This window comes from Leptonotus elevatus, chromosome 7 (assembly GCF_054856555.1).
Source record: "Leptonotus elevatus isolate MCC_2025b chromosome 7, RoL_Lele_1.0, whole genome shotgun sequence".
NCBI lineage: Eukaryota > Metazoa > Chordata > Actinopteri > Syngnathiformes > Syngnathidae > Leptonotus > Leptonotus elevatus.
The window spans coordinates 18,587,169-18,614,518 of record NC_141245.1 but is presented as its reverse complement, the minus strand read 5'-3'; the positions used below and the strand labels follow the sequence as shown (position 1 = coordinate 18,614,518).

General features: G+C 38.8%; 1 protein-coding gene across 1 annotated transcript in view; it reads left to right on the top strand.

The window, feature by feature from the left end:
* schip1 (schwannomin interacting protein 1) overlaps nt 1-27,350 on the top strand; it is a 240,859-nt gene that overhangs the window by 53,133 nt on the left and 160,376 nt on the right. The window contains exons 6-8 of the mRNA XM_086080872.1: nt 25,667-25,731; nt 26,500-26,571; nt 26,845-26,980. Of these exons, the coding sequence (XP_085936998.1) occupies nt 25,667-25,731; nt 26,500-26,571; nt 26,845-26,980 (273 nt within the window). The remainder of the gene's footprint in view (nt 1-25,666; nt 25,732-26,499; nt 26,572-26,844; nt 26,981-27,350) is intronic.

Genomic DNA, 27,350 nt, shown 5'->3' with positions numbered 1-27,350 from the left:
AGAATCCAGCAATGGGTGCGAGATGCATCATTGTTCTTTGCGAACAGCGCATCGCCACGGCAACAGCATATGACAAGCTGTCTTAAACAGCGTTAGATGAACCACCCAAAGTTTTGAAGATGATAGGATGAGTTTGTTAAATATGACCTCTATGGCGCCAATTTGCACAAAGTAAAATCAGTCCGCAGACTTTCTGTTCGGTTTAGGGTCTGACTCTGAAAGACTTTCTTGTAGGTCTTCGGCAGTTACATATGCAATGGTAGCTGCTTGGGGGGAAAAAGGCCCACTGTGACCGTGGAAGTAGTAAATATGTGGTCCATTAAAACAAAACAAATATAAAAGACAAGGGGGTGTCTTTTATTCAGTTGCATGCCAGCATCCAGCTCCAGATAATTTATTGTCCCGTGCAAGTGTTTTGCGTCTGCAGCCGTGTCCGCGCTTGTTGGGAGCACGTTGATATACGACACGCCGGCTAAATGCAAGCGCATGTGCTGGCTGTAAATTTGCAGCCAAGCTATTAGTGGTGGCTGAGACACTTTAGCGGGTGTGAGCCCACCGCGGAATGGAGCGTGCGGATTGAAAAAAATCACCTCGGTCCCATGCAGTCACACTCGCAGGTCCGCGGACAGATGGTGAGATGAACACAAGCAAGCTGTGAAACACTTCTCGCTCCCTCGGCTGAGGAACACACATTGTTTGATATCTGCCTGGAGTCAGCGACCCGCTTTAAAGATCCACCTAGTGTACGGATCAACTTTTGCCCGCGATGATTGTACTGTACTTTAAAGTGACACATGCACAACTACAGTATCTCTAGAGTGCTATTCAATATAGCATACGATGCAATTGTTATTTTTTTTTGTTTTAATTCATGCACCTAAGAAGCACATGAAAACGTTCCTAGCATGACCGTTTTTGACTGTTCTTTCCTAATTTCTCAATCAGCGGACTATTCTATCTTATTTCTGTGTAAAAGTAAAGCTCGTATCTTGGTAAGTACCAAGATTCAAAATGTCCTTGCAAATTCGTTAAATCGCAAGTCTTTGCAAAACCATCAAACATTTGTAAACGGTTGTATGAATAAAAAAAAATACATGTAAATATTAACAATAATAATAATAATAATAACAATAATAATAGCACCAATAAAAAGTGTTCCTGATGTACGCACTGTGGCCTCTTAGAGGCAATTAGAGGAGTAGAAAAATACATTTTACATTGACTTCAGCATTAGCACTGGCAATGTTTTTAAAACAAAATGTTTTGTTTTTAAATATACCGTTAGTGTGATTCTTTTTTGTGTGTGTTTAGTTTTTGAATGAACTCCAACTTGGGTGTCATGAAGTCATTCAAACACCAAAACGTATACATACATTTTTTAATACTTTGTTCTTCACTCCCTAAAATATATTTATAAATGTTTATTTTTATGCTAGAGCATACAGAAGGCTTTGATGCAGCTTCTGACCTGAAGAGGTCGCTTAAAGCAATGGTAGTTATTACAAAAATTACAAAATCAGTCAAAATCCAGTAAAACAGCTGGGAGCGAAGGGGGTTGCTTCAGTGAAAATGACTGGGAGTGAATGAGTTAAACCGGTCACGCTAGGGAGGCTAGAATTACATAACGTCAACAGTCGGAACTTCCCCCACATGCTGCACCGTCCAGCACATTAATAGTTTTTCTCCGATTATGTTTTAAGATAGAGAGAAGCCAAAAATTGAAATCACGGTTACATTTCGATTAACTGCCCAACACTAAGCCCTGGCATCCCTCGTGGTTTCCGTATATGGCGCTCGGTGAAAAAAGTTTTAAATAACCCACCCTCTCCAAAAAGTTCAGCTCTCAACTTTTCGCACTAAATTCTGCCGCTAACGGGCTGCAGTGCTGTGTTCCTTTGCGCTGTGAGGATCCCTCCTGTGATTCGCTGTCCTGGTTCTGCTTTGAGCAACATTTTATGACTTATGTCCTGTTTACGCCCAACGTGGTCATTGCACATACGCAGCATAACTTCAAACATAGATAAATGTGTCGACTTCTCTCCGCTTCAAAGCGGCAAGAGAGCCTTTTAACTGTCTCATTGACTCCAAAGCAGACCTGCTGCCGTAAAACCACACGCGTGCTTGGTGGGTAATTCATCAGCTGCAACCCTACCTAGAATTATCAGTCAAACAGCGCACTCACGCCGAACGTGGTCAAACTACAATCGTTCTCTTCCATTGACCTTTGAAGCCTTGGAAACCACCAGATATTTATTTAGGAGAACTTCTGAAAAGTGCATTTGCCCTTTTTGCCCTTTTGGCAATCAAATTTGGACTGAAACTGAGGGCTGTTTTTGGACCAAGTCGGACTGGGCTGGATGCCCTGCACCAGCTGCACACCAATGTTGCTCTGTTGGAACACATTTCTGCGAGGTTTCAGCATTTCTGCCGCACAGATTTATCATTGGACAGGCCCCAGGTTCGTAGTGAAAACGGCTAATTCCATTTACAGCCCTGCAGTTTCTCAAATGCTCTGCCCTTCCAAGCTGTAATGTAGTTGAAGTATTAACATTTGTTAGGTTGATACACACAAAGTTGAGTGAATAATGATTTAAAGTTTTTTTAAATAAAAAATAAAAAAGTCATTACTCCCACTAAGTGAAGATTTAGACTGCTTTGTTAGCTTTTAACGCTAGCCACAAACTGGCTAGCTGTTTCTTTTTTGTTTGGATCTTCTGTGACTGGCGTTGTTCACTGGAGTCCAATTTGTTTGCGCTGTTTGACAAAAAGCACTGAGTAGTGAAAATATAGATTTCTATGTTAGCTTCTCATGCTAGAAACTAGCTAGCTATCTAGCCACACCTTTGATTTAGATTAGTGTTTGAGTCCCATCTGTTTACTCGGAAGTGGGAATTACCCGAGTTGCTTTTTTTTTTCTCCCAGTTCCGACCTGAAAGCGTTCGAGTTGAAAGTAAACAACCAAAATGGCGGGGATTAGTTCACCGTATAACTTCATGCAGGCATATAGCGGCATACTGTCCCCATTGATTTGGATTACACAGAACTGGTTTGAGTCCATCTGAGTGAATATAGTAGCTGCTCACTTCTCATGCTAGCCTCCTGCTAGCTAGCCACTACTTTGATTTATATCCTTTGTGACCGCTGTTGTTCAAATCTCTACAACACCGTGTAAAGTTGTAGATCGCCATGTTATTACCATCCCATTGAAAATGGAAAAAATAAAGTCATCCCATCAAACTGAGCCCATATTGACTTTTTGAGACTATTTTTTTTAAATGTGTTTATTTCCTTACACTTTTGTGAGCTACGCCATTGCGGTGAAAGTCTGCCCTGTTCTTGCTTAATTTGTCCTGGAATAAGAACGCTGTCTGCCCGGAGGCTTTGTGCCAAATACCTCTATGTCTGTTTGTGCAAGCCCCGAAAATTCATACGTCTCGCCATGTTTGATTTCCGCTCTCCGTCTTGTTCATTTCGCTCCCTCTTCAAACATCTTTCACTATTACAAGCCCTGCTTGCATCTCTTTCTGCTTCCTCCACGCACGCCCCATCTCATCCCCACGCTCGGCGGGTGGCGGGGAAGGTGATTTATGGCGCGCCTCTGTCGGCTACAAATGGAATGTTTTATTCAGAAGTTAGAAGGAAGTTGCTGCCTCTTCGACTGCTCTCCAGAGCGTTACTGTAAAGCACATGCGTGCTTTCATACATGCAGGCACGCACACACACGATCTTGGAGGCTTTTTTTTTTTTTTGACACATAAGTGATATAGACCTAAATGAAGCGAATTGGGCAAGGCAAACATTGAGAGGAAAGGAAATGCACAGTGGTAAAAGTGTGTTTTAATGTCAAGGTCACCTCTTTGGGCTGATGTTTGTCAGGGTGAGCGTGTGCGTTTGTTTGTGCATGCAAAGTGTGAACCCTGGTGTGTGTGTGTGGGTGCACAATAAATAATGCAGTAAGATTACTGTGAATATTCATCAGCTGTGAGCCAGTGACAGTTACCTATGTACCTGTCACTCAGGACTTCAGGTGGGCTCTGTTTGATGAATAGCACACACACACACACACACACACACACACACACACCTACCACTATGGAATTCATTTTTCCTCTCACTTTACAGACATCCACTTAATGGCCAGTTAATACGTACACAATTTAATGAGATCCAATAAAAGCGCAGTAACAAGGCTTTACCTCAGGTCTGCTGACACTAAAGTGACGTTGCCTGATGCAAGTGAACTGGACAAGCTAAAATAATAATAATAATAATAAAATAAGTTTGATGCGAGTACATCACTTGAAAATATATCAATGTACGTATTGAATTGTCTTTTATTGGAGAGATATACCGTATCTTTGAAGTAAATCCCACATTTACATACTGACAAGTTGATTCATATGTACGTGAAAAGACAACAACAAACTAACCGAATCATAATATTGCTGAATCAAACCGAATCAAAAAATCAAACCATCCATGAAGCATATCTCAAATGTATGTCACTCCATTTATCAAGATAATATAACAAATCTTTTATTGGAGAGATGCACAGTTGCACATCCCAGTTCTCGTGCATTTTGACGACAGAGAATCTATGCGCTTTGCTATTTATTAATTTTTTTAAGTCACAGGTAAATCAGTGGAACCTCAATCTAGTGGCCTAAAAACACGCAAATACAGTGCAAATATTATTGTTTTGTACTTTTTATATAGCCTATAAATGGCCAGTAACATGCATCATTATTGTAAACAAATGTAAAAATAAATAAATAAATAAATAAATACATGAATAAATACATAAATAAAATAAACTGTTTTAAAAATTAAACTTTTTAAAATTTGGCCCCAAAAAATCAACCATACATATGAATCTATCAATGCAGCTCCTTGTGAGCTGCGTGCCTACGGCGATGCTAAGCTAACGACCATGCTTTCCATTGCTTGTGGATATTCTCATTCATCCAAATCATTTCTTTCTCAGGTCATTGAATGGATCATAACTGGTAAGCTTTGTTTTTCTTAGAAGACGTTTCCTCTCTCATGGTCAGTTCTGGAAATGGTATCATTCTGTTGGGTCGCTTACATTTTCAGCACGTTCTAATTTATTGTAAATGACAAGATAGCAGCTCAACCCAGACACACTTGACCCGTGTCTGTTTGTTGACGGTGCCACAGCGCCAGTAATTTTGCAGCTAAAAGACTTAAAAAGCAACTTTAGAAGTGGCGTTTTGAGGGGACTGGATACTATTTTCTGTCCCTTGAGAGGGTGGCAAGTCTGTGCTTTCTGGAGACAACAGGATCTGTGCAGTTCTTACAGGGAAGAGCAAGCGCAGCCGGCGATCTTTTGGCCCCTTTTAATGACCCTCTGCAGTATGTGAGGATACTCATTGGATCATCTGTAGAAGGATATCAGCAGTTATTGGCTGACGTTTCTTCAGAGTATTCTCACAAAGTGCTGTAGAAAATTCTGAAAGTCAAACGACAGGTGTACCTAATGTTGTGGCCAATGATCATATATACACGAAGTTTTCGAAAGTGTGTCTAAGTTGTCAGTTTTATCCATGCAGACTACCCGCTCGGCGTTGTCGCTTGCTCTGATTTATTCCTGGCATCTGTCACGAAAGTGTCAGGACATGAGCGGAACGTACGGCCGCCGGTCTCTTCTGTCTTCATGACGTGCACTTGATGCTCTCGAGGCTCAGCTCTCCAAATGCTTCTGCTTTAATTGAAGTGCGGGTCCTGCTCGAGAGACAGATGTGCCGCCGCAAAGTGAATTATCCCTCACCTGAGTGGGATACCACTGGACATTAATTGCTCCTGTGTGGGGTGTTCACGCTGACTTGTAAGGCAAACATACAGTCATACGCACTCGCCGGAGAAACTACTTATAACTTGCTTCAACTAACAAGTGACACGACTTACTATGTAAGTTTTTTGAGTTTATGAGCGCTAATGGTGGCAATGAACTTCACAAAAAGTAGAAGAACTGAAAAATTGTTCAGTGCTTAAGAAGTGAGGAATCCAACAATTTGTTTGCATTATTTACTTACTAATTTATTTTATGATAGTAAAACTTTTTTTTTTTAGAGCTCAGTATTCATTCTGCAGCCTTCCCATCATCATCCGTCTCTTTTTTTTTCTTTTTTTGGGTGTACCTGTGTGCGAATTTGTGCTCATTAATTAATCTGAAACCTGTTAAAAATCCCAAACCTTTCACTTTAACCGGATATTTCTTGCCAGGATCGTGAAATTGTCAGGAGACCAGAGGAAAGATCAAAGGAAAGAAAGATGAAACAAAGTGAAATCCAGCACAAACCAATTACCACCTACCACCCACAGTTACAAAACCAGAATATTTCACCAACCCTAGAAACATCTAAATTCCAACAGATTAGGGAGAGCTCAAGAGACCAGAGGAAAGACTAAAGGAAGGAAATAAGGCTAGATGAAGCAGAGTGAGATCCACAAACACCAGCCTCCACTGATTCAGCAACCAGTGGGAGAAGCAAATTCTGTTTGAATTCCAGTAGATGCTGGTGTGGTGGATCTGGCAATAGTAATAGTAAAACTGATATTTTTGATTTCCTGGCTATTAAACTGATATAGATGGGGAGAGGACCTTGGGGAAAAAAAAGCAAATTAAAACCACTGACACAACATTTGGGGGAATCACATTTATATTATTTTTCAACATTGTTCAGCCCAAGCAGATGTTTTTATCTAACCTTCATCCCATTCGCCTGTTCATACCTTGCACTAAATGATCATATTTTTATTAACGCGCATTGCTTTCCCCCTGAAGGGCAGAGTTATTGTTTAAAAGGCGCACCGGGACGACGTTAATACTTTCAGGGTTCCCTCACGCTCAATAATGTCACGCTTCCCTGAAATAATGGCCCAGAATGTTTTTAACAAAAGATAATTGGGTGTAAGGGAAAATGGTGCTGTGGGGAGCCTTGGCCTCGTCTTTATATTCTCTTCTTGACCTCTGGTGGAGTTGACTGTTTTTGTACGGTCTGACAAAAGCTTAAAGACATTTTTTTTCCCCTCTACCTGTCCTTGAATGTCTTTGTGATTTGCTTCCACGAATCCTCTCATAGCCAATAGCTTATGAACGATATTGGACGTGTGCCTTTGTGCCTGTTTGTCTCCTCAGCAGTGTTACACCTTCTCGTCCCGAACTGATGCATCTAGTTAAAGTGTCGCCGCGGGCTGTATGGCACACACAATCCAACTAATAGGAGACCTGACTATTCTTAGCGCAGGCAATCAAAGCACTGTCATTATTACTCAATAGGGCGGTCGCATGCAACTCATCATCTGCAATCATCGGTGCTGCCTCGAGTAATAAAGTAACATGAGGGAGATTTAGCACATGCGTGGATTTCATAGAAATATAAATTTGCTGTTTTTGTACAGCGGGCTAAGAACGGTTGAAATTACTTATCGTTTTGTGAAAGTACACGTTTTTTTTTTAATGGTTTGATTTATGACATATTTTAAATGAAAACTTGACTCATTTAACCATTTTCAGCAGTAAAAAAAATATTAATTTGTCAAGAATTAATTTGATGACTTCGATTTAAAAAATAAAATTTTCCATTTCCATATAATTGGTCGTTAACTTCCTCAGCACAGGTGATGTCATCTCCAGTCGAAAGCAAGTTGCAAAATTATTTTTTAAAGGTATTAATTGTCCATGAAAAATAATGAAGTTATCACACAGCCATTTTCACTGAAGTAACCCCCTTCGCTCCCGGCTGTTTTACTAGAGTTTTACTGATTTTGCAAGGCCCACAGAATATTGTGTTCTATTGCTATAAAAACATGGAACCTATCAAAAGAAAGATTAGAGTCTCTTCTTTCATCAGGAAAAAAAGTATATTTGTATGTGTTTCAGTTTTGCAGCAATTAGCATTAGAATATAGCTAAGTTGCATCAATATTCACAAACCTATTGACAACACTGGGGAAAAGACCTTTTTGCAACATGGCCCTGGTTGATCTCTTATACTCTGCTGCCACCTGTTGGCCGTTTTTTTGTAACAACTACTATTGCTTCTTCAGGTCAGATGCTGCATCAAAGATTTCTGTATGCTCTAGCATTAAAAAAAAAACGTGAAAAAATGTATAAATACGTTTTTGGGGACTGTGTCAATATTTAAAATAGAATGTGTTTACACGTTTTTGGGAGCACATTAGTTAATTATAGGCAAAATATGTTTTGACTGCTGAAAATGGCTCAATGAATCAAGTATCCTTTTAAACCACAAAAACTTGAATATGGAAAAGATTAACACTTTCACAGCACACTATATTTTGGGAAAAATCAGCTGGTAACGTCTCTGAGAAAATGAAGTATGAAAACCGAGGGGTGTTAAAAAGCTCATTAAAATAACAAAGCTACTTTAGGCCCAAGACTTTTTTTTGCAATACAGTACACAAAGAAGAAAGTGAGCAATCAAATAGTAAATTACTTTTTATGATGTAGTGTCTGTTTTTTAATATATGAGGGGAAGATGACGTATCTCGTAGTATATAATGAAATCATCAGATAAACTTGTGCATATTCTTATCAATACTAAAATGCTATCATATCACACAAACTGATGGTGCAAAATGGCACCAAAAGTATCAGATGACATCACTGCTAATAATAGCTTGGGATTCTTTTAGGGGCCATTTCTGTACTTGTGCAATGATTGAACAAATGTTTATGACCACTTTTTAAAATCCAAGGGCTTTTCATAACACTATTACAAATCCAAGGGCCCTATTGAAATGTATGTTTGTTATGATTCAATCACCTTTTTGCGGGCTGTAAAATACTCTAGTCTAAAGTATTTCCAAACATGCAAACATAGTCGCATTGCTGTCAGTGTCAATCATAGAGGATGCATTTTTTTCCAAGGGCAAACTCCTTCAGATTAAATCCAAATTTGCCTGATTTGGCCCTCTGGCATAGATTCCCCACCACCCGCTTGAGCCACAACCCCCCCCCCCCCCCTTCCCCCCAGCATCTGTCTACCACTGTGGGTTCAAGATAGCACACATTTTGGATTAAAGTGAGAGCCAAAGTGTTGATATCTTTGGATTTATCTGAGAGTGCCATGCAGAAAGATAATGTGGAGTTGAGCCAGGAGGAACAAGAGGCTCATCTCCCTCTTCCTCCCAGGATGCCGTTGTCTTGCCCGCGCGCTCGTGGCCGTGTCGGACAGGCGTGACGCCTTGTTTATGGCCAGATTAATTGCCTTTACGGCCTTGTTTCTCCCTGTGAATGCTGCTGCTGGCCTTTAATGGACACCCACGCCGCCTGCGCGCCTCCCTCGCCTACCCTGCCGCCTTTTAAAGCATGGCCGCTGCTTAACGCGGAAAGCTCGCCGCGTGACCCTGCACAGGTGACTGACTACATTTGTGTGTGCGCGCACGCACACTTAGCCTTTTTAAGAGGCCCGGCACTGCTGCTGAGTGGTTCCACCCGAGTGCCACCGGCAGACCAGACTGTGACTTTAATCATTTCCCGCTGAGTCGAGGAGGGTCACGCAGGGCTTTGGCCAGCATTAAGCAGCGGGCGCAGACGCAGGACATGAGGGCCTTCTCAAGTATTTGTAACAAAAGGGAGTGTTTGGTTTTGGAAGAAAAGCACAAAGAATTCAAATGAGTGGGCAAAGCCAAATCTGTTCTTTCCACAGAGCAATTTTGCGTTAAGAGTCCTGTAATATTTGTTAAATTAAGTTAGCCATAGCCTACAATTGGTTAATTAAAGTTACCCCCAAAAATTAAAAAATAATAATACTTATTTATTTGTTAATTTTTATGAACCTTTCTGTGATGGAAGAAAGGTGGGGGACCACTGACCAAGAATAATAAAAACTTATTATATAAATAATTATAAAACAGTATTTTGAATGAATATAAAATTTGTGATTAATTTGCGATTAATCATAAATTAACTTTGGAACGTATAATTATCATAAAAAATAAAGATAATTGGTTGATTTATATTATATATATATATATTGTAAATACCATAACAAATATTAGTCAAATGAACAATTTTATATATTGTCGCTGTCAGGAAGAACACTCACATTTATGTTATACCTTATATTGCTATCATCTACTATTATTCATGTTCAGTCGCTGATTTAATAATATGCAAAAAAATCCTGTTTTATTAACTCATTTGCTCCCCAAAACGTATAAAAATGTTATATTTTAAATTTTTCAATTGTCCCAAAAACGCATTTATACGTTTTTGTGTCATGTTTTTTTTTTAATGCTAAAGCATGCAGAAGGCTTTGACACAGCCTGAAGAGGTCGCTTAAAGCAATGGTAGTTATTACAAAAACGGCCAGCAGGTGGCAGCAGAGTATAAGAGATCAACCAGGGCCGTGTTGCAACAAGCTCTTTTCCCCAGTGTTTTGAACAGGTTTGTGAATAATGATGAAACTTAGCTATATTCTAATGCTAATTGCTGAAAAACAGAAACACATACAAATATATTTTTTTCCTGATGAAAGAAGAGACTCTAATCTTTCTTTTCATAGGTTCCATGTTTTTATAGCAATAGAACACAAATATTCTGTGGGCCTTGCAAACTCAGTAAAACTCTAGTAAAACAGCCCGGAGCGAAGGGGGTTGCTTCAGTGAAAATGGCTGTGTGATAACTTACAAATATACAAATATCGGGGTTTTTTTCTCATGTCAGTGCAATCAAAGAAAAATACAATGTAATGTATCTAACCTAACTATTATTGCTGGTTATTATCTCAAAAACATCCAGACATTCAATCTTTAGGTGACATAATGCTGCGAATGACAAGAGTTTTGCAATTCTTTAAGTGTCCAAGAAAGATGTTTGACCTTGTGGTTAGCATGCCCGTCTCACACTTTTGATGTCCAGGATTCAACAACAATTTTATATATTTTACAATACCGAAACTTTTTTTTCTCCCCTTTTCAAATAACAAATCAAATGTGCCCTGAAATGTTCCCACTGCGATACTCAGACATTGAAATAAAATCACCCTCCCACTTTCTTAGCTCGTCACCTTCTTATTACTTCTTTGGAGGCTCGTTCTCTTGTTCTTTTTCCGCCATTAATCAGCCATCCTCTTTTCTCTCTGCCGCTCTACTTCATTAAGCCTGAAACAGAGCTCGGTCCATTGCTAATGGACAGTCTCCTTAACTCAGAGTTCAAGCACGGGGCCATGATTCTTTATACAAGTGTGTCTGCAACCTTGTACACAACCGGGCCCTTTATTTGTCACTTGTGTGACAGCTATTAGGCCACCCGACCGTCAAGTCATGATGGGCTTGTACTTAATGTACATTTAAAGGGATACACCACCCGGCTCAGCTATTAGGTTTAGTAGTCACAGGGGCGCCGTGCACGATGTGAAAGCTCCTCCGGTGGACGTAAAGGGGGAATCTCCAAAGTTGAAAGCCCCTTTAAGTCGCACTTTGCAGGATTGTTGAGTTCTTTGTATGACGTCACAAGACCTTAGGATCAAAGCCAAGCGCGAGTTGTGTTTTGGCTTTTTTGTTGTTGACTTTAGCAGCAGACACAGTCGGAGGATATATTCTTTTGCTCAGACTGATGTCTAATCCTCGTTTTGTTACTGTCAGTCTTAAAATGCAGGTACTAAAACATGTTACATTGTGCAATATAAAACTATTGCTATTCCATATGGCACTTTTGTTGAAGCTCGGGATTTTTTTTTCTGCTTTGGACCTTTAAAAAATAAAGAAAAAAATCTTATCTTTTTACGGCGATACTGATTACCTAAAAATTACACCATCAACTCTTATTTTTGATCACATGATCGGATCAGGATAACTCTAATTTAAACCTTCTTGTGATGACAGTTAAAGGCCTGGTTTCCATTGTTTCCTAAGAATGGGTTTTATTTAGGTATTCATGTTGAAGTCTGGTAATATCATCTTATGTACAAGAGCAGGTTATAGTTGACCTTAGAGGATCCACTCTACAGTGAAATACATGATTTTTAACACAAAGTTGAAGTAGACAAATAAAGACGGTATCTCGCCTGATGTGAATTTGTCACATGATTTTATTAGGGCAGGAAAATCAACACACAATGACTATTTGTCATTGTTGAATAACCAAGTGCCCCCCATGCTTTAAAAATGTTCAATAACTCTTTTGTTGTTGTTTTAAACTATCATAACCCCTGGGGAGTGAGAAAGTGACACATCGTTTGAATAACATCAGCAAAATGTGTTTGATCGCAAAATAAAGCCCCAAATTGGATCATATCAGCCAAACTAAAAGACCCCGAGGGACTTCATAGTCCTTAGTCTGCACGTCTTTTATAACTGACCCCGCAGCTGCCTTTACAATCTTATTAAGCAACAATGCCGATGTCTACATTTGACCATAATGCCTAATAAAACACGTTTTATAGTTGCATGCATTTACTTTCAGCTCTTCAGCATATACATGTATATATTGCCCCACCCCCTCCTCAAACCGCCCGCCAGTCAATAGTATAGTTGTGAGTTGTTGCTGGGCCGCTGTGGAGGACTGCTACTATTGAGCGGTGTTGTAAAAGTGGCTGCTTTATTGTGTGTTTGTTCTGGCATATTAATGGCCGCCTTTACAGCTCTCTGATTACGAGCCACCGGGGAAGCTGGAAGTGCTAACTACATACAAAAAAGAAAAAAAGTTGCATGTGTTCCTCGAAGTACCGTGACAGTGGAGGGCAAAAATATGTTGATTGGAACATCTTTGTTGCGTTTTTGCTCATAACATGTCCTCTTATATAAGGATGAGATAAATTAATAAGATTATAGTGCATGTGCCATACATCCCGAGACTAATAGCCACTTAACCATCCACACAAAACCACACAAGCATTCGCACTTATTGTCAATTAGATGGATTTTATTTTTATTTTTTTTATTTTTTTTTAATCACCCAACGAGGCTCCCCACACACGGACTCACTCGCCAGCTGGTTGAGCTGTAATGTTTTCATCAGATGTGTGATATACATATATATATAAATTGGTAGATGCATGATGAATGGATGGATGATGGAGATGGATGGATTGGTTAATAGATGAATCAATGGATGGATATATTAATTGGTGAATGAATGGCTGAATTTGTATTGAGATGGAAGGATATATTAATGGATGAATGGATGGATGGATGTATTGGTGAACGATGAATCAATGGACAGGTATATTAATTGGGGAATGAATGGCTGGATTTGTCTTTAGATGGATGAATATATTAATTTGTAGATGGATGGCTGGATGGATGGATTGTTTAATAGTTGAATCAATGGATGGATATATTATTTGATGAATGAATGGCTGGATTGGTTTTGAGATGGACGGATATATTAATTGGTGGATGGATAGATAGATGGATGGATGGATGCATGGATGGATTGGTGGATGGATGAATCAATGGAAGGATATATTAATTGGAGAATGAATGGCTGAATTTGTCTTAATGGACGTACGGGTGGATGGATGGATGGAGGGATCGACATAGATATATTAGTCGGTGAAATGGGTGGCTGTGTCTTGAGATGGATGGATGCATGGTTGGAGATTTGTTGGATGGATGGGTCACAATATGGTTGGATGGATAGCATTGATCAGTGGATGGATGGAGTGAGTGGATGATGATAGATAGAGTGGAGGGTGAATGGATGGCTGAATGGGCCTTAAGATGAATGGATCAATACATTTATTTGTGGGTGGCTGTAGTGGTGAATGAATGTATGATGGGTGGGTGGATGTTTTTGGTTGATACTGTAACCGCATACAGTATTATGCTTTCAGGAACATGCGCTGTAATAACTATTTTATAAACCATTTGTATACACTTTGACACACCTGTGAAACTCATGCATCTGCATCTTACTTTCTGCCAACACAGGCCGTCATGCATTGACCGCAGCCATCAATCATTTAGCATTGTTACTACACAAAAACTACGCTGGCCATTGCCGAGGTCTGCGGGGCAGTCTGGCTGCTTTGGGCAATCTCCTCGCTCAATTTCCTGGTCTGATTATGCAGCTCATCTACTGTGCGCATGTGACAGTGTCCGTCATTAGCTTGAAAAGATGGGATTGGTGAGTGCATTAACTGCAGAGAGTGCTCGCCATCTCTATGCATGGCTCATTCAAGGACTTTGGCAATCTTATTATTTGTACTTTCCTAAAAAAAAAAATGTTTTTAGGTGACTTTTTTCAATGTCTCATACACTTTAATACAAATGAATCCAAACCGCACATACGGACATATATGTTTTTTTTTTTGCGGGAGCAATTGCATTTGTGCCCTTTTTTGCCTACACAAACCTTTAGTAAATACGGCCCAAAGTCTGGCCAGGGTTACGTATAGATAAAACGACCCGTCTCAGGCGTGCGCTATCAGTATCTCACACAAACACATACTGGAGCCTACTGACAGACTTTGAGTCCCCGTGGCAGAAAAGAGCCAAGCGGATGCGATGGCAGAGATGGCGCCGGCTGGGCCAGGGCACCCTCGGGAGACTGATGGAAGTTGCCTCGAACCTCTTTGCGACATGGCTGCGCGCGCGCGCGCGTGTGTGGGCATAAAAGTGAAAGAGAAAGAAGTCCTTTTCCGCGGCAGATGGTGCAATGCTGTGTGAACGCAGTTAGGTTAGCATCAGCGGAGAAGCAGGTTTGTGACAGCTTTTTGGCTGCGAGGTGACTGGACCCACTGCCAGCCTCAAGGTCGACCCATAATTATACCGGCCTACCTGGTGATCGTCCAAATGGCCCCAAGTCGTTTGTGCAATTAGAAGAGGCCAGCATTGTTTGTGTTGCTAATTGTCTTTCTTTCTGTTGTTGTTTTTTTGATGTGATATTTGGGTGATGATTTATTTCACCTTCCCACAGCAGGTGGTTTCAAAGTACTTCACATTTTCTATGAGCAATTGTTTGTTTTTAGGCTTTTCTAATCAGGAATTTTAGGCAGCGCATTTTGTTTCTGAGCTTGTTATTCGTTGTTTTTTTTCCACTGGGACATTAAATAGAATCAGTTTAGGCTCAATAAACATTTAACATTTAAAGCAGCGTTTTTCAATTATTTCACGTTAGAAAGAAACATTTGACACCCTCATCTCCCTGCCACGACTATATCAGTAGTCAATACAAATGTTATAGGTACTCATGAATAATACTTTACAAAAAATAACTTTGTTTTTTTCATCTGTGACAGAAAAGATTTGAAGTGCAACATTTTTCCTGAAATTTAAATGTTTTAATAATAAGTTAGTGTCACTGCCTCCTACTGTAGTGGATGTGTTACTACACCTTATTCTTGTACGAGTTGAGTTAAATAAACAGATTTAAAGGCAAAATAGCCTTTTAATTAGAGATGTCAAACAATATTTTTTTTAAACCAGATTCATAATTTTTTTATTAATCAAAGTTAATTGCTTATTTAAAAATGTTTTTAATTACCATTTTTTGGCAGGCAAATTTAAAGAACATCTGTTATGTGTGTGTGTGTGTGTGTGTGTGTGTGTGTGTGTGTTTTTTTATGTTAAAAGGACGTCTTCCCAAAAAATTATCCACTGCTGGTGTATTTGTTTTTCGTTACTTCTTTCTAGCTCATATTTTAAAATACTGTTAAGGTTACAAACTAGGGCAGAGTTTCAAATAAGTGTTTTGAAGTAGTGCTAGGGTTAAAAATTAGGGTTTTAAACTAGGGCTAGGGTTTCAAATTAGGGTTTCAAAATAGGGTTAGTGTTCCAAATGAGGGTTTCAAACAAGGGCTAGATTCTCAAATTAGGGTTTCAAACTAGGGTTAGGGTTCCAAATTAGGATTTCAAACAAGGAGTAGGGTCTCAAATTAGGGTTTCAAACTAGGGCTAAGGTTTCAAATTAGATTTTCAAACCAGTGCTAGGGGTTTCAAATTCGGGTTTCAAACAAGGGCGAGTGTTTCAAACTAGGGCTAGGGTTTCAAAATAGGGTTAGGGTTCCAAATTAGGGTTTCAAACAAGGGCTAGGGACTCAAATTAGGGTTTCAAACTAGGGCTAGGGTTTCATATTAAGGTTACAAACTAGGGATAGGGTTTCATATTAAGGTTACAAACTAGGGCTAGGGTTTCATATTAAGGTTACAAACTAGGGATAGGGTTTCAAATAAGAGTTTTGAAGTAGTGCTAGGGTTCAAAATGAGGGTTTTAAACTAGTGCTAGGGTTTCATATTAAATATTTTTCATATTAAAATGTAATGTGAATTTTTGAGCAACTCACAAAAATCCCAATGGGCAGACAACTAAAAATGACAATCAAAATTATAGTGCTACTTTTTTTTAATTGCATATAAATACTTTAAATACTGTCCAATATTTTCTACTGTTAATGATTTAATTTTCCACATTTTTGTGCTCTTCTCTCACCATACACTCTAAAAACAGTTGAGTCAAAACTAAAGTAACCCAATTATGGATCATAAATGGACCAAACCACTTTATGGGTCAATTTGACCCAACTTTCTGGGTTGTTTTGTACAAAATGACCCAATTTTTTGACCCAAGTAAATGATCTGACCATTATTAATGAGTTGTTTTACACTAAAAGACCAATTTCTTGACTCAAAGTTTGGTCAATTTGACCCAAGTATAGGATCTGTCCATTTTTTTACCCATAGTTGGGTTATTTTCAACCCTACTGTTTTTAGAGTGTATTTTTAGCTAAAAATCATGTTTTTGTTTGTTTTGTTTTTAAATCATAAAAAAAAAGTATTTGGCTCACAAGCCTCATATTTTTATATAGTCGTGCTAACCAACAGTCATTGTTTAAATGTTCAGCACAGCACAATGGATCAGAGTCTCGTAACCAAAATAATACTACTACTTTCGATTTATTATTCAACAAAAACTATTTTGTCTTTGTTCACCATCCAAACTAAAGATGAATTCATTTTTCCTTCTTAGCAGGCTTTACAAATTATATACAGGCAAGCCTCATACTGCCATCCAGTAACATCTGGCATGAAATCATTTTTAATTCAACTGCATCTGTTTTGAAAATGTTCTGTTTTGATTGTAAGGCAAACAGCATGTGTTTTTTTTAAAATGGGGATTTAAGACAATGAAGTTAAACACTGCATGGGCAAATGTTGCTTTTGTATGTGTTTTTTATCTTTGTAATAATTGTTTTAAAATAAGTGAGAGGCAAAGTTTGGGGGATGAGAAAGTTTCCTGGTTTGATTCCAGCTGGGGAGGAGGACCATGCAATTATATGGTCATTGCCTTAAACCTCTTAAAAGCCTCGCCCAACGAAATGGCCCCTTTGCCTGTCGTTTTTCAACCACTTTCAACCTTTGCTTCATTGCTCTTTGGCAGTTTAGACTTCAAGGGGAGTAAAAATAGTATCCATACGTCACAGCATTGATTTTGTTTGAGAGGCTTTTTTTTTGGGGGGGGTGGATCTGCAGCAGGTTCAATTAACAAAGATTAATTGGTTAGCTATACAAAAAAAAAAGTTCCCAGCGTGAGTGTGTGTTTGTGTGTGTATGGCGGAACTAATTGCGTTCATCAGGCAAACAAACACAGCTGGCCAATGTGCTGCGGCGCTGGATGGCGACCCGAACCCGTGCTGGCTCGGATTTTGTTGCCAGCGCTTCCCGTTGGGAAGCTCATCAAGTATTGACGAGCAGAGCCAAGTGTAACGGGATACAACGCATGCCGGAAAACTCAAAAAGTGGAAAACATGATCGTAGCAGGGTGTGTGACTTTAAGGGCGACCTTTAAAGGGCGACTGAGTTGAATACGGAACTTGAAGATGACTTTGTGTTTTTATAGGCCGCTGAGACATTTGTCTGCCTGTGCATTCGTCTTCTCTCTTTGTCTGTCACTCCGCTCCCTCGGCTGAGTTAAGGGACATTTAGAGGAGCGGCAGAGCTATTTAAATCACAAGCGCGTGTGTGGCGGATGGGTCGGAGGTGCGAGGGACAGATTTACACCCCGCGTACAGGCTGAGATGAAGGCCATTTGCCAGGCGGGCCATTTCTCTTGTTTTTCAGTTTCTCCGGATGGACGGCTGGCCTTGGTCCAATTTAATTTCTTCCGGGCTTAAACACTTGTTCGGATACCTCCAACCTGCTTCATTCTCACCAGCAACTAGGAAGTCCACTGTCACGGCTTTTTCTTTCAAACTGTAGGTCAGTACTAAGAGCGGGAAATTGCTCCCTGAGCATATTTGAGAGAAAACTTATACCATGTTAAAGAAAAGTTTGCGTTTTGTGCTTTTCATCATCACTATCGCTGGTAGCCTTCTGTCCAAATCTTCATTAAAAATAAAGAATAAAAAATCCAACAAATTGCAGCTATTTAGATTCAATTGTGAGACTTATTGCTGTTAAATTTTAAGAGAAGAATTGCTCTATCAAATCGAAACGTATTATTTTTATTATTCTACCAGACGTGGCTTGAAATATTCTATTACGGGAAAGACCGAAAGGGCAAAAGTGTCAGACAGTAAAGAACGACACGTACCGTAGCGTGTGGCCGTAAAAAAACCAAGACACTTTAGAGTCAATATAAAAACAATAAGCAATATAAAAAGTGAAAAGATCATATCAAGTTAGCCAGCAAAGTGGATATAAAGAATAAATAGTGTACAAAGGGCAGCTATTAACTGCTATCAAATTTTGGATTTATTTTATTTTTATATTTTTGGCTCCAGTATCCCCTTGTGTCTTGTAATGGACTACAATAATTTGAGGTTGCATATATGGCGCCAAAGCCCTAGCTGAATAATCAAAATTGGTGTAGCATTTTAGTAATTTTGTGAAATAACTTTAAAATGATATTAAAGTGGAAATCCACCTTAAACATTTCTTGACAATAATATGTTATATGTGACCTCACTAGTCTAAACATGACATTCTGATTAGTCTTACGTTTGTGGAATATGAGTTATGAGGCAGAATCAGCCATTTTTTTTATACATTTTAGTCTCAGGTAATAACCAATCACAGTTCAGAAAGCAGGTGAGCTCTGATTGGTCTTTGCCTGAGCCCTGAGCAACTGTGATATCATCTTCAGTCGACAGTAAGTGGCAAAATGGCCGACCCCTGAGATGGATAAAAACAGTTGATTTTGCTTCATAACTCATATTCCACTAATGCAATATTAACCAGAATACCATATTTAGACTAGTGGGGCTGCATAGAACATATTATTGTCAAATTATTTTTGGGGGGGTTGACTTTCTTTTTAATCAGTTTTGGCATCATGGATCATAAATATATATATTTTAAATTGCAGGGCATCAATTGCTCACATTTTTTCTCCACTGTCCAGGCTGATCCTTGGACCATTATTCGTGGAAATGCGGCACGTTTTGATCCGGAAATGTCACATTTCTTTTGTGTAGACGTCATTTTGCACCTGCACGTGCACTGACAAGTCTCTATTCATGGCTCACTTCCAGCTGCAGGCCCTTGAAATGAATACGCCGCGGCAGTGAGTTTCACATTTGACCTGTCGCATTCAACTCGGCAGCTCTGCGCTTTTATTTCACACCAGTATCGACTACTCTTTCACCACTTTTCTTAAATACTGTTTCATTCTTTTTCTTTTTATTTAATTTATGGGTGTCAAAATTAGTGCGTTAATTCTGAGTTAATTTAAGGTTACTTTAACACCACACATTTTTTTAACTCATGAGTTAGCTATTGAAGTCAAGCGATTAATTAATATAAAAATTTTTAATCACCTGACGCGATTGAAAAAAACAAAAGAAAAAATTATAAAAAATTAGGGGCATCAGGCGCTTAAAATTTGTAATTGTAATTAATCGCGGGACTTCAGTAGTTAACTTGTGATTAATCACAAATGTTATATCTGTTAAAAAATTCTAGATTTTCATACACTAGTTGACAAAAGGGGGGAAAAAAATGATAAACTAATCGAAATAGTTCAAATGAATTTTTAACGTCTATAGCCATCATTGGCAGTGAATGAGTTTAAAATGTGCAGGATTTACTTCATGTTAAATATTAGATAGCTCTTAATATGAAAAGAAAAATGCACTGAGCTGTCACCAATGTCTTACAAATGCAATCATGCCATCTAGTGGCAGAGTTTTATGAAATTACTGTATCAATGACTAAAAGTGCAGCCATATTTCTATTAGTTTAACACTTTTTCCACTTTTAGCTAAACAATTAATTTGCGATTAATCGTGAGTTAATTATTGCAGTAATGCGATTATTACGATTTTTTTTTAAATCGCCTGACACCTCTAATTTAATTAGATCATTATTGTATGTGTTTTGCATGGTCACAGAACAAATGAAATTTGTAAATCAAAGCACCACTGCAGCTTCAAACATGTATAATGTGTTTAGAAACAAATCTATTATTACAAGTTCCAGGGGCGTGAAAATATACTCATACTGAGCAATTGTGCAATGAATCGAGCTTTATTGTTAAAAAGTATCGGCATCTATAGTGGCGCTACTGCAATGGTATGGACTTAGTATTGGATCGATAGCAGACAATCCCTAAAAAATGTTTGTGTTATTCTTTTCTCAGACAGGACACGACCCCTTTTTAGTTGCACCCTCTGGAGAAGAAGATAATTGCAATGTGACAACAAGCCCGAGAGTCTCCCCTACTTCTACTCAAGTAGAGATTGTGAATACTTTTGCCACTTCTGCCATTTGCTTTGCCCTATCAACACATCGGCCTTTGAATCTTCTCGTCTTCTTTTCCGCACCGGGAATGAAATTAGGCGTGTTAGCGCTATCTCCTCTCTGCTGGTTTACGTTCCTCGGGATTCAAGGTCTCTTCCCTATCAGAATCGCTCCCCTCCAGCCATCCACACTATCCGCTCTTTGCCTGACTCTACCATAAATCCAGCAACACACGTGCCAACTCACACTACACACACACACACACACACACACACACACACACACACATTTGGACGCGTGCACATATCCACACAACAATCAATACAAGCCTGCTTGGCACTGCCAAAGCCCAAAATGACTATAGATTTTCTGTCAGCGTTGCCTCTAAATTATGCAAGCGTTTAGTTTATGAGATGCTACTTTTTTTTTTTTTGTAAGGGGCTTCCACTTGAGACACAGAACAGGATGGTCCACTTTGGCACAGGTGCAAAGACACAGGTGTGCACTTACGCCATGTTGGACCGCAGCCTCTCGTCTAAAAGAGCAGGTGTACTAATCTTTGGTTTCCGTCCGAGGTAATTACGCAACGTGGAGTGCTGCAGATATTGAAATCGATACGATGGAGTCGCTCTAAATTGTCCTGCTGAAGTCAGGCTTTTCCTTAAGTGGCGAACATTGCACTCCGGATATCGGCGCTCGGTTTTCTGGTTGGCAAGCAAACGCTCACAGACGAAGACGGTCAATTAATAGACGCAACATGAATGAGACACTATAAAAAAAAAGTAGCTGGAAATGATTGACTTATTCATACATTTTATTTGGCCTAAATAGCTTCCAAGACAGAGAAAAAGCATGAAGAGAAAGTTCATCTTTTGGTGCAGCGTCAATGGCTTATCTCTCTCTCTCTCTCTCTCTCTCTCTCTCTCTCTCTCTCTCTCTCTCTCTCTCTCTCTCTCTCTCTCTCTCTCTCTCTCTATATATATCTATCTATATCTCTCTTTCTGTCTCTCTGTCTCTGTCTCTCTATCTCTCTTTCTCATATATATCGTTTCTTGTTCTCTAGCTATCGCTATATACCTAATCTACAATTTAATCTATCTCTCTCGCTACAATCTCTATCTCATAAACTACAGTATCTCTCGCTATCTACGGCTCTCATGCATCATCGCCCACTCACACTCACACCCATTCTCATACACGCTCACACACCAACTTATAAGGAAACTGACGGACATTTACAAAGCTTATCTTTGTGAATTCTTAACTCCTTAAATATCACTTTAAATGAAAACTCTCTCTCTCTCTCTCTCTCTTTCCCTAAACACACACTTCACACGTCTGCGTTTTGTCTCTGAGCTATTTTTGGAGTCGTTTATGCTCCTTTTCCTGTTTATTTCTAATCCTCTCTGCTTTGCTGCAAATTCCCGCATGGCACATTTGACAGAGCCGCGCGTCTGACTGAATGCGTATGATGGAGACCGATGCACTTAAAATGAGAGAGACAGCTGTCTTTTTGTGGCGAGATCGAGAGAGATAGGCAGAACGCTTTGTTCAAGGAAAACAAAGCAGTAGTGACACCGACTCTCCACCGAGACGAGATCACAGGAAGATTTGAATCTCCAGCTGGGCCCACGTGTTCGTGTTCATCTTCCATGATTCCTCTTTTTTTCATCAGAGGCAAACACACTTAAAGAGTAAAACAGCACATTGAAGTGATCATTGATCACTAATCACAGCTCTTGATTCTTTCTAATGAGCTACTTGTTCCTTCTGGGAGGCCATGTAATGAGAAAATCAGCGCTGGATGCACCCAACAGCCAAAATAATCCCCCTATTTTCAATTTGAGGAAATGAGGAGCATTAGGTGTTCTAGTTGGTGGAATAATCATTAATGTTCAATTTGAACTATATGTGCATGTGGAGCCACTAAAGAATAAGGAATGCAGAGTTTCATTTTATTTTATTTTTTTAAGTAACATTATGTTTGTTATTGTGGTTGTAGTTTGCACTGCATCATACAGAGCATTGCTGCATCTCAATATACAGTATTAGAATACATACTGTAGAAAACATCGTTTTTCAATAGTCCAATTGAAAAGATAAAACTCATACAGTATATCGGGAGTCACTACACACAAAGTGAAATATTTCATATTTATTTTCCATATGGAATTAAATAAAAACTAGTTAGATTCTAGCATCTACAAACTCGATATACAGGATGTGTTGAAGTAAAATAAAATAAAGTGTATGCATTCCTACACATACAGTATGCCTTTAGCACAGCATTATTTGTTCAGCAAAAGCTTTAAATTACTTTGAATAGATCAAACGAGGACCTGGGAGGTAAATGAAATATTATAAACACCTCCTCTTTTGATGCACTCCAGTTTTAAAAAGACTTAAAACCAATAAAGTACAGCACATAGCCAATATGAAAAATGCAGCTCATGCCTGTCATAAGTAAGCACTATTAACTAATTCACTGCCATTGACGGCTATTGACGTCAAAAATTCATTAGAACTATTTCCATTAGTTTAACTTTTTTTCCCCACTTTTGTTAACAAGAGTATGAAAACCTAGGATTTTTGTTATTGTACATTTAGAACAGATATCAAATTTATGATTAATCGTGAGTTAACTATTGCAGTCATGCGATTAATTACAATAAAAAATCAGGAGCGTCAGGCAATTAAAATTATAATTAATTCATGACTTTACGAGTTAACTCAAGATTAATCGCAAATTTGATATCTGTTCTAAATGTACAATAAAAAAATCCTAGGTTTTCATACTCTTGTTAAAAAAAGTGGGGAAAAAATGTTAAATTAATAGAAATAGTTCAAATGAATATTTGACGTCTATAACCGTCAATGGCAGTGATTGAGTTAACTGCAGATTTAAAAAAAAAAAAAGTATACTAGATCACATTGGATTGTGCAGGTGGCCCACACTATTACAATATGTACTGTACTGTTCCGTTAAGTGGCCAATTATTATCTCAATAATGCACACTAAATACCAATTAAGCACTACAGTTCCATTTGGCAATTGTGAGCTACAAGTAAATGCTAAAGTCTGACTGTCTGTATCGCCTAGTCTTATAAGCCACAGCACATCTCCGGTACGTACAGTAATGGCACAGCATACCGCTAATGTTGCATGGGCAGCGATGCACTCGAGCTGCTCGTCTTGCGGCCTCGCCTGAACCCCCTTTGGCTCGTCAAGGAAGAACTGCTCCACTTAAACTTTGTTGCTCCCTTGTAATTGAATTAGTCTGCTTAATTATGTAGAGGCAGCCTTGTCCTCATTAGGATGGAGCTGAATGGGAGGGGATGGGCCACGAGGGTAGATCGAAGGCAGGGAGCAGAAGCAGGCGAGCAAGTGGGAGCAGTAAAAAGTCATCTTGGTGTTTTTTTTCTTCTCATTTTGCTACTATTGTGTGTTAATAAGCAGACGTACCACCAAAAAAAGGCACATTTTAGCATTTTTTCTGCCTTGTGGTCAAAATCAGCAAAGGCCTGATTATCATATCTAGAGGATTTTCATGAGTAATTTTCATGGTGCAATTAGTGTTTTTATTTTATTTATTTTTTTACAATTGTTGAACCCTCTCAAAATGTATTTAGGACAGTGATTTCATATTTTCTGATTGCTGACAAATTGAAGATGATTTTTATCGTGGTCTATGTCCAAACATCTGTCAATTTCATGAAAGATGCTGAATAAAATTCACGTATACTAACATGCAGATGCAGTGGCACCCAAGCTATAAAAAAAAATAAAAATGCTGAGTGCAATCATTGGCCTCCTCGGTAGGCTATTCATCTACTTGATTGACATTTGACAAAAATCAAGTAAGACCACTCTAATTCTGGTTTAATCCACAATGTTGGTACAGATTTTAGTGAGAAATTAGCCAACTATCATTAGCTTTTGCGGGCCACATAAAATGATGCAGCGGGCAATATCTGACCCATTTGCCTTGTCTGCGATTTGGGGTCTGTCTATAATTGTCTATTTAATTGAATTTTCTGTTGCTCCAATTAATTGTGCTCTTTGGAATGGATAACCTATAGCGCTGACGTTAGCTAGCAGGCTCGCAATTATTTTTGTTGTTTAGTTGTTTAATTTGTTTTGTTGTTGTTTGTTATGTTGTTTACTTTAAGAAAATGTCTTCCAGAAATTCTAAAATTGAATTTTGGCTCCCAGTTGTTGAGTTGAGGTGATTCAGTATGTCTTGTGAGGATAAAGCAGTACAAAGAATGGATGAATGTTTACAAGTGATTGTATTGCATCAAGGCTGTCTTGAAATCTTGTATGTACAACTATTTACGACTTATTTTATTATTTTTGGGTCGAGGGAAGTAAGTGACCATAAAATCACAATTAGCCTAGCTTGCTCACCTAGCTAGCTCACAATTAGCCTACTAACAGTTATGAGCTTACGTCACCAGTCAGTCAAAAATGGCGGTCAACTGAAAGGAAGCTCTCCGCTCATTGAAAAACATTGAACTTTAGGTCGTTGTACTGTAATTTGATCTGTTTGTGATGAAATGTTTGACTACTACAATCTGCCTGGTTTGTATGCTAGTCAAAGGCAAAAGCAATACAATCTGCCATTTGTTTTGCATTTAAATTGTGTTTCATTGCGGAGATATCAGAAATGGTTGGATGTTGAGAATTGACAATGTGACATCCCTGGATGATAAAAAGTTCCTGGTAGTTTAACGTTTAATTTGTTTTATTTTCAAGTCAATTAGAGTGCCACAGGTCAGTGTACATTTTGAAAATTGGTCAAGATCTTCAAAATCAGTAAATGTGTACCCTGCCTATTAATGTCTGTAACGGCAGCAATATTCTCCCGCAAGTTCACTTCACGTGAAAAGCATAGAAAAGCTCGGGCATACATAACATCAGCATAATGATCACAAAGCACTCCAAATTGTGTATGTTATCAATTAGTTATGCCTGTCCCTCTTTGTGTGTCACACAGGAGCAGCTCAAGAGCCTCCAGAGTAGCTTTAAGCACACTAATGGCGGAGGCTTCCAGCTGCAGACGTGAGTAACCGCACGCAGGCGCACGCACACACACACACACGCACACACACATACTAAGACAGCAATATTAGCACACAGCATCCTGCTCTCGTGTCACATTAAAAGCCCATTTTGTCCAGATGGGATGAAACCACCTCTTGTTAATTACTGTTAATACATAGGTCATTCAAGTGGAGGACAATTAAGGCACCGACATTGGTGAAAAATTGACCATTTATTTTAAAAAAATTAGAAAATTGGATGTTTTTTTTTTCGTCTGCCAAAATGTATTTAATAAGACTCTATAATAATGTATTTAATAAAAACATGCAGTAATGACATTTTTAAATTGACTGAAAAAACAGTTTGTGTCACTTTTTTTCCAATGGACATTGTGTTGTTCCTTCTCGTATGCGCATCTTGGCCACATGGGGGCAGTATAATGTAGACATAGAGACTCACACGAAGAAGAGCTTTACAACTGACTTAGTAATATTTATTTAGAATATATGCCTGTCAGTGTTATTTTATTGTACTGTATGTCCATATGTCCTTGGATTGAGCCACCATTTTTTTCAAATATTTGATGCTAATCATTAGTTACACTGTATTATATTATATTTAATTGAATGTACCGTTTATTTTTCTTCTTTTTTTTTTCAAATATTCACACATTTGTATTTTGTGCATGGATTATTTCAAGTTTCATGTTGTGGGAGGGCGGTGGGAGAAAATGTCCTACACTTCTCCAATGTTCTACAAACTTGTGTCCTCTTCCTTCCCCACTAGTGAGGACCTGATGGTCGACCAGGATGACAACATCAACATGAACGTGCCGCCCTTTGAGACTAAAGTTTTGATGTGAGTTTGTCTTAAATCTCTCTACCACTGCTGCAAAAAAACAACAACAACAACCCCCGCTTAAAACTTTCTTGCTGTGATTTACTCAAGGCCAAACGACATAAAGCTGACAACTTGATGGATGTTTTTGTGAGATAAAAAAAGAAAACTTTTATAGGCCTGGGTAGTAATGTGACACAAATAGGTGGAGATGTGGATTTAGTGGGGGGGAAATTGCAGTTTTCAGTCGGTACCTGTTCTTATGTGTTTGTGTGTGTGTGTGTGTATGCCTAGCATCCAGCGCGCCTGGCGTGACTTCCTCCAGAGACAGGAAGCGGACAAGAGGAGCCCCTCCCCGTCTTCCCTGTCTTCGTCGGACAAGATGAGCATGTCCATCAGCATGGCCACACTCTCCGACGGCAGCACCCCGGTAAGTCGTGCGTTGGTTAGCAAAAGTTACCGCCGCTGCTGCTGCTGGAACTCTTGAAGATGCTTGTTTTTGTCTGGCTTGTAGGTCAAATGTTGCACATTTTTACTGTTTGTTTCACATCAAATATTGTAGTTACCTGACTGAGTAGTAAACTTGTTCGATGATTTTTTTTTCTTCATATTACTGGTCGTGTTTGTGTTTTTTTAAATAATGAAAATATTAAATTTAATAACAAAATATATTATAATAATATATTTTAATTATTTAGATTTGTAGTTATCTATTAGATTAAATTAACAATATAATATTCAATATAATACAATAATATAATAAATAATCGACTGCATTAGAAAATGATACACATTTATTT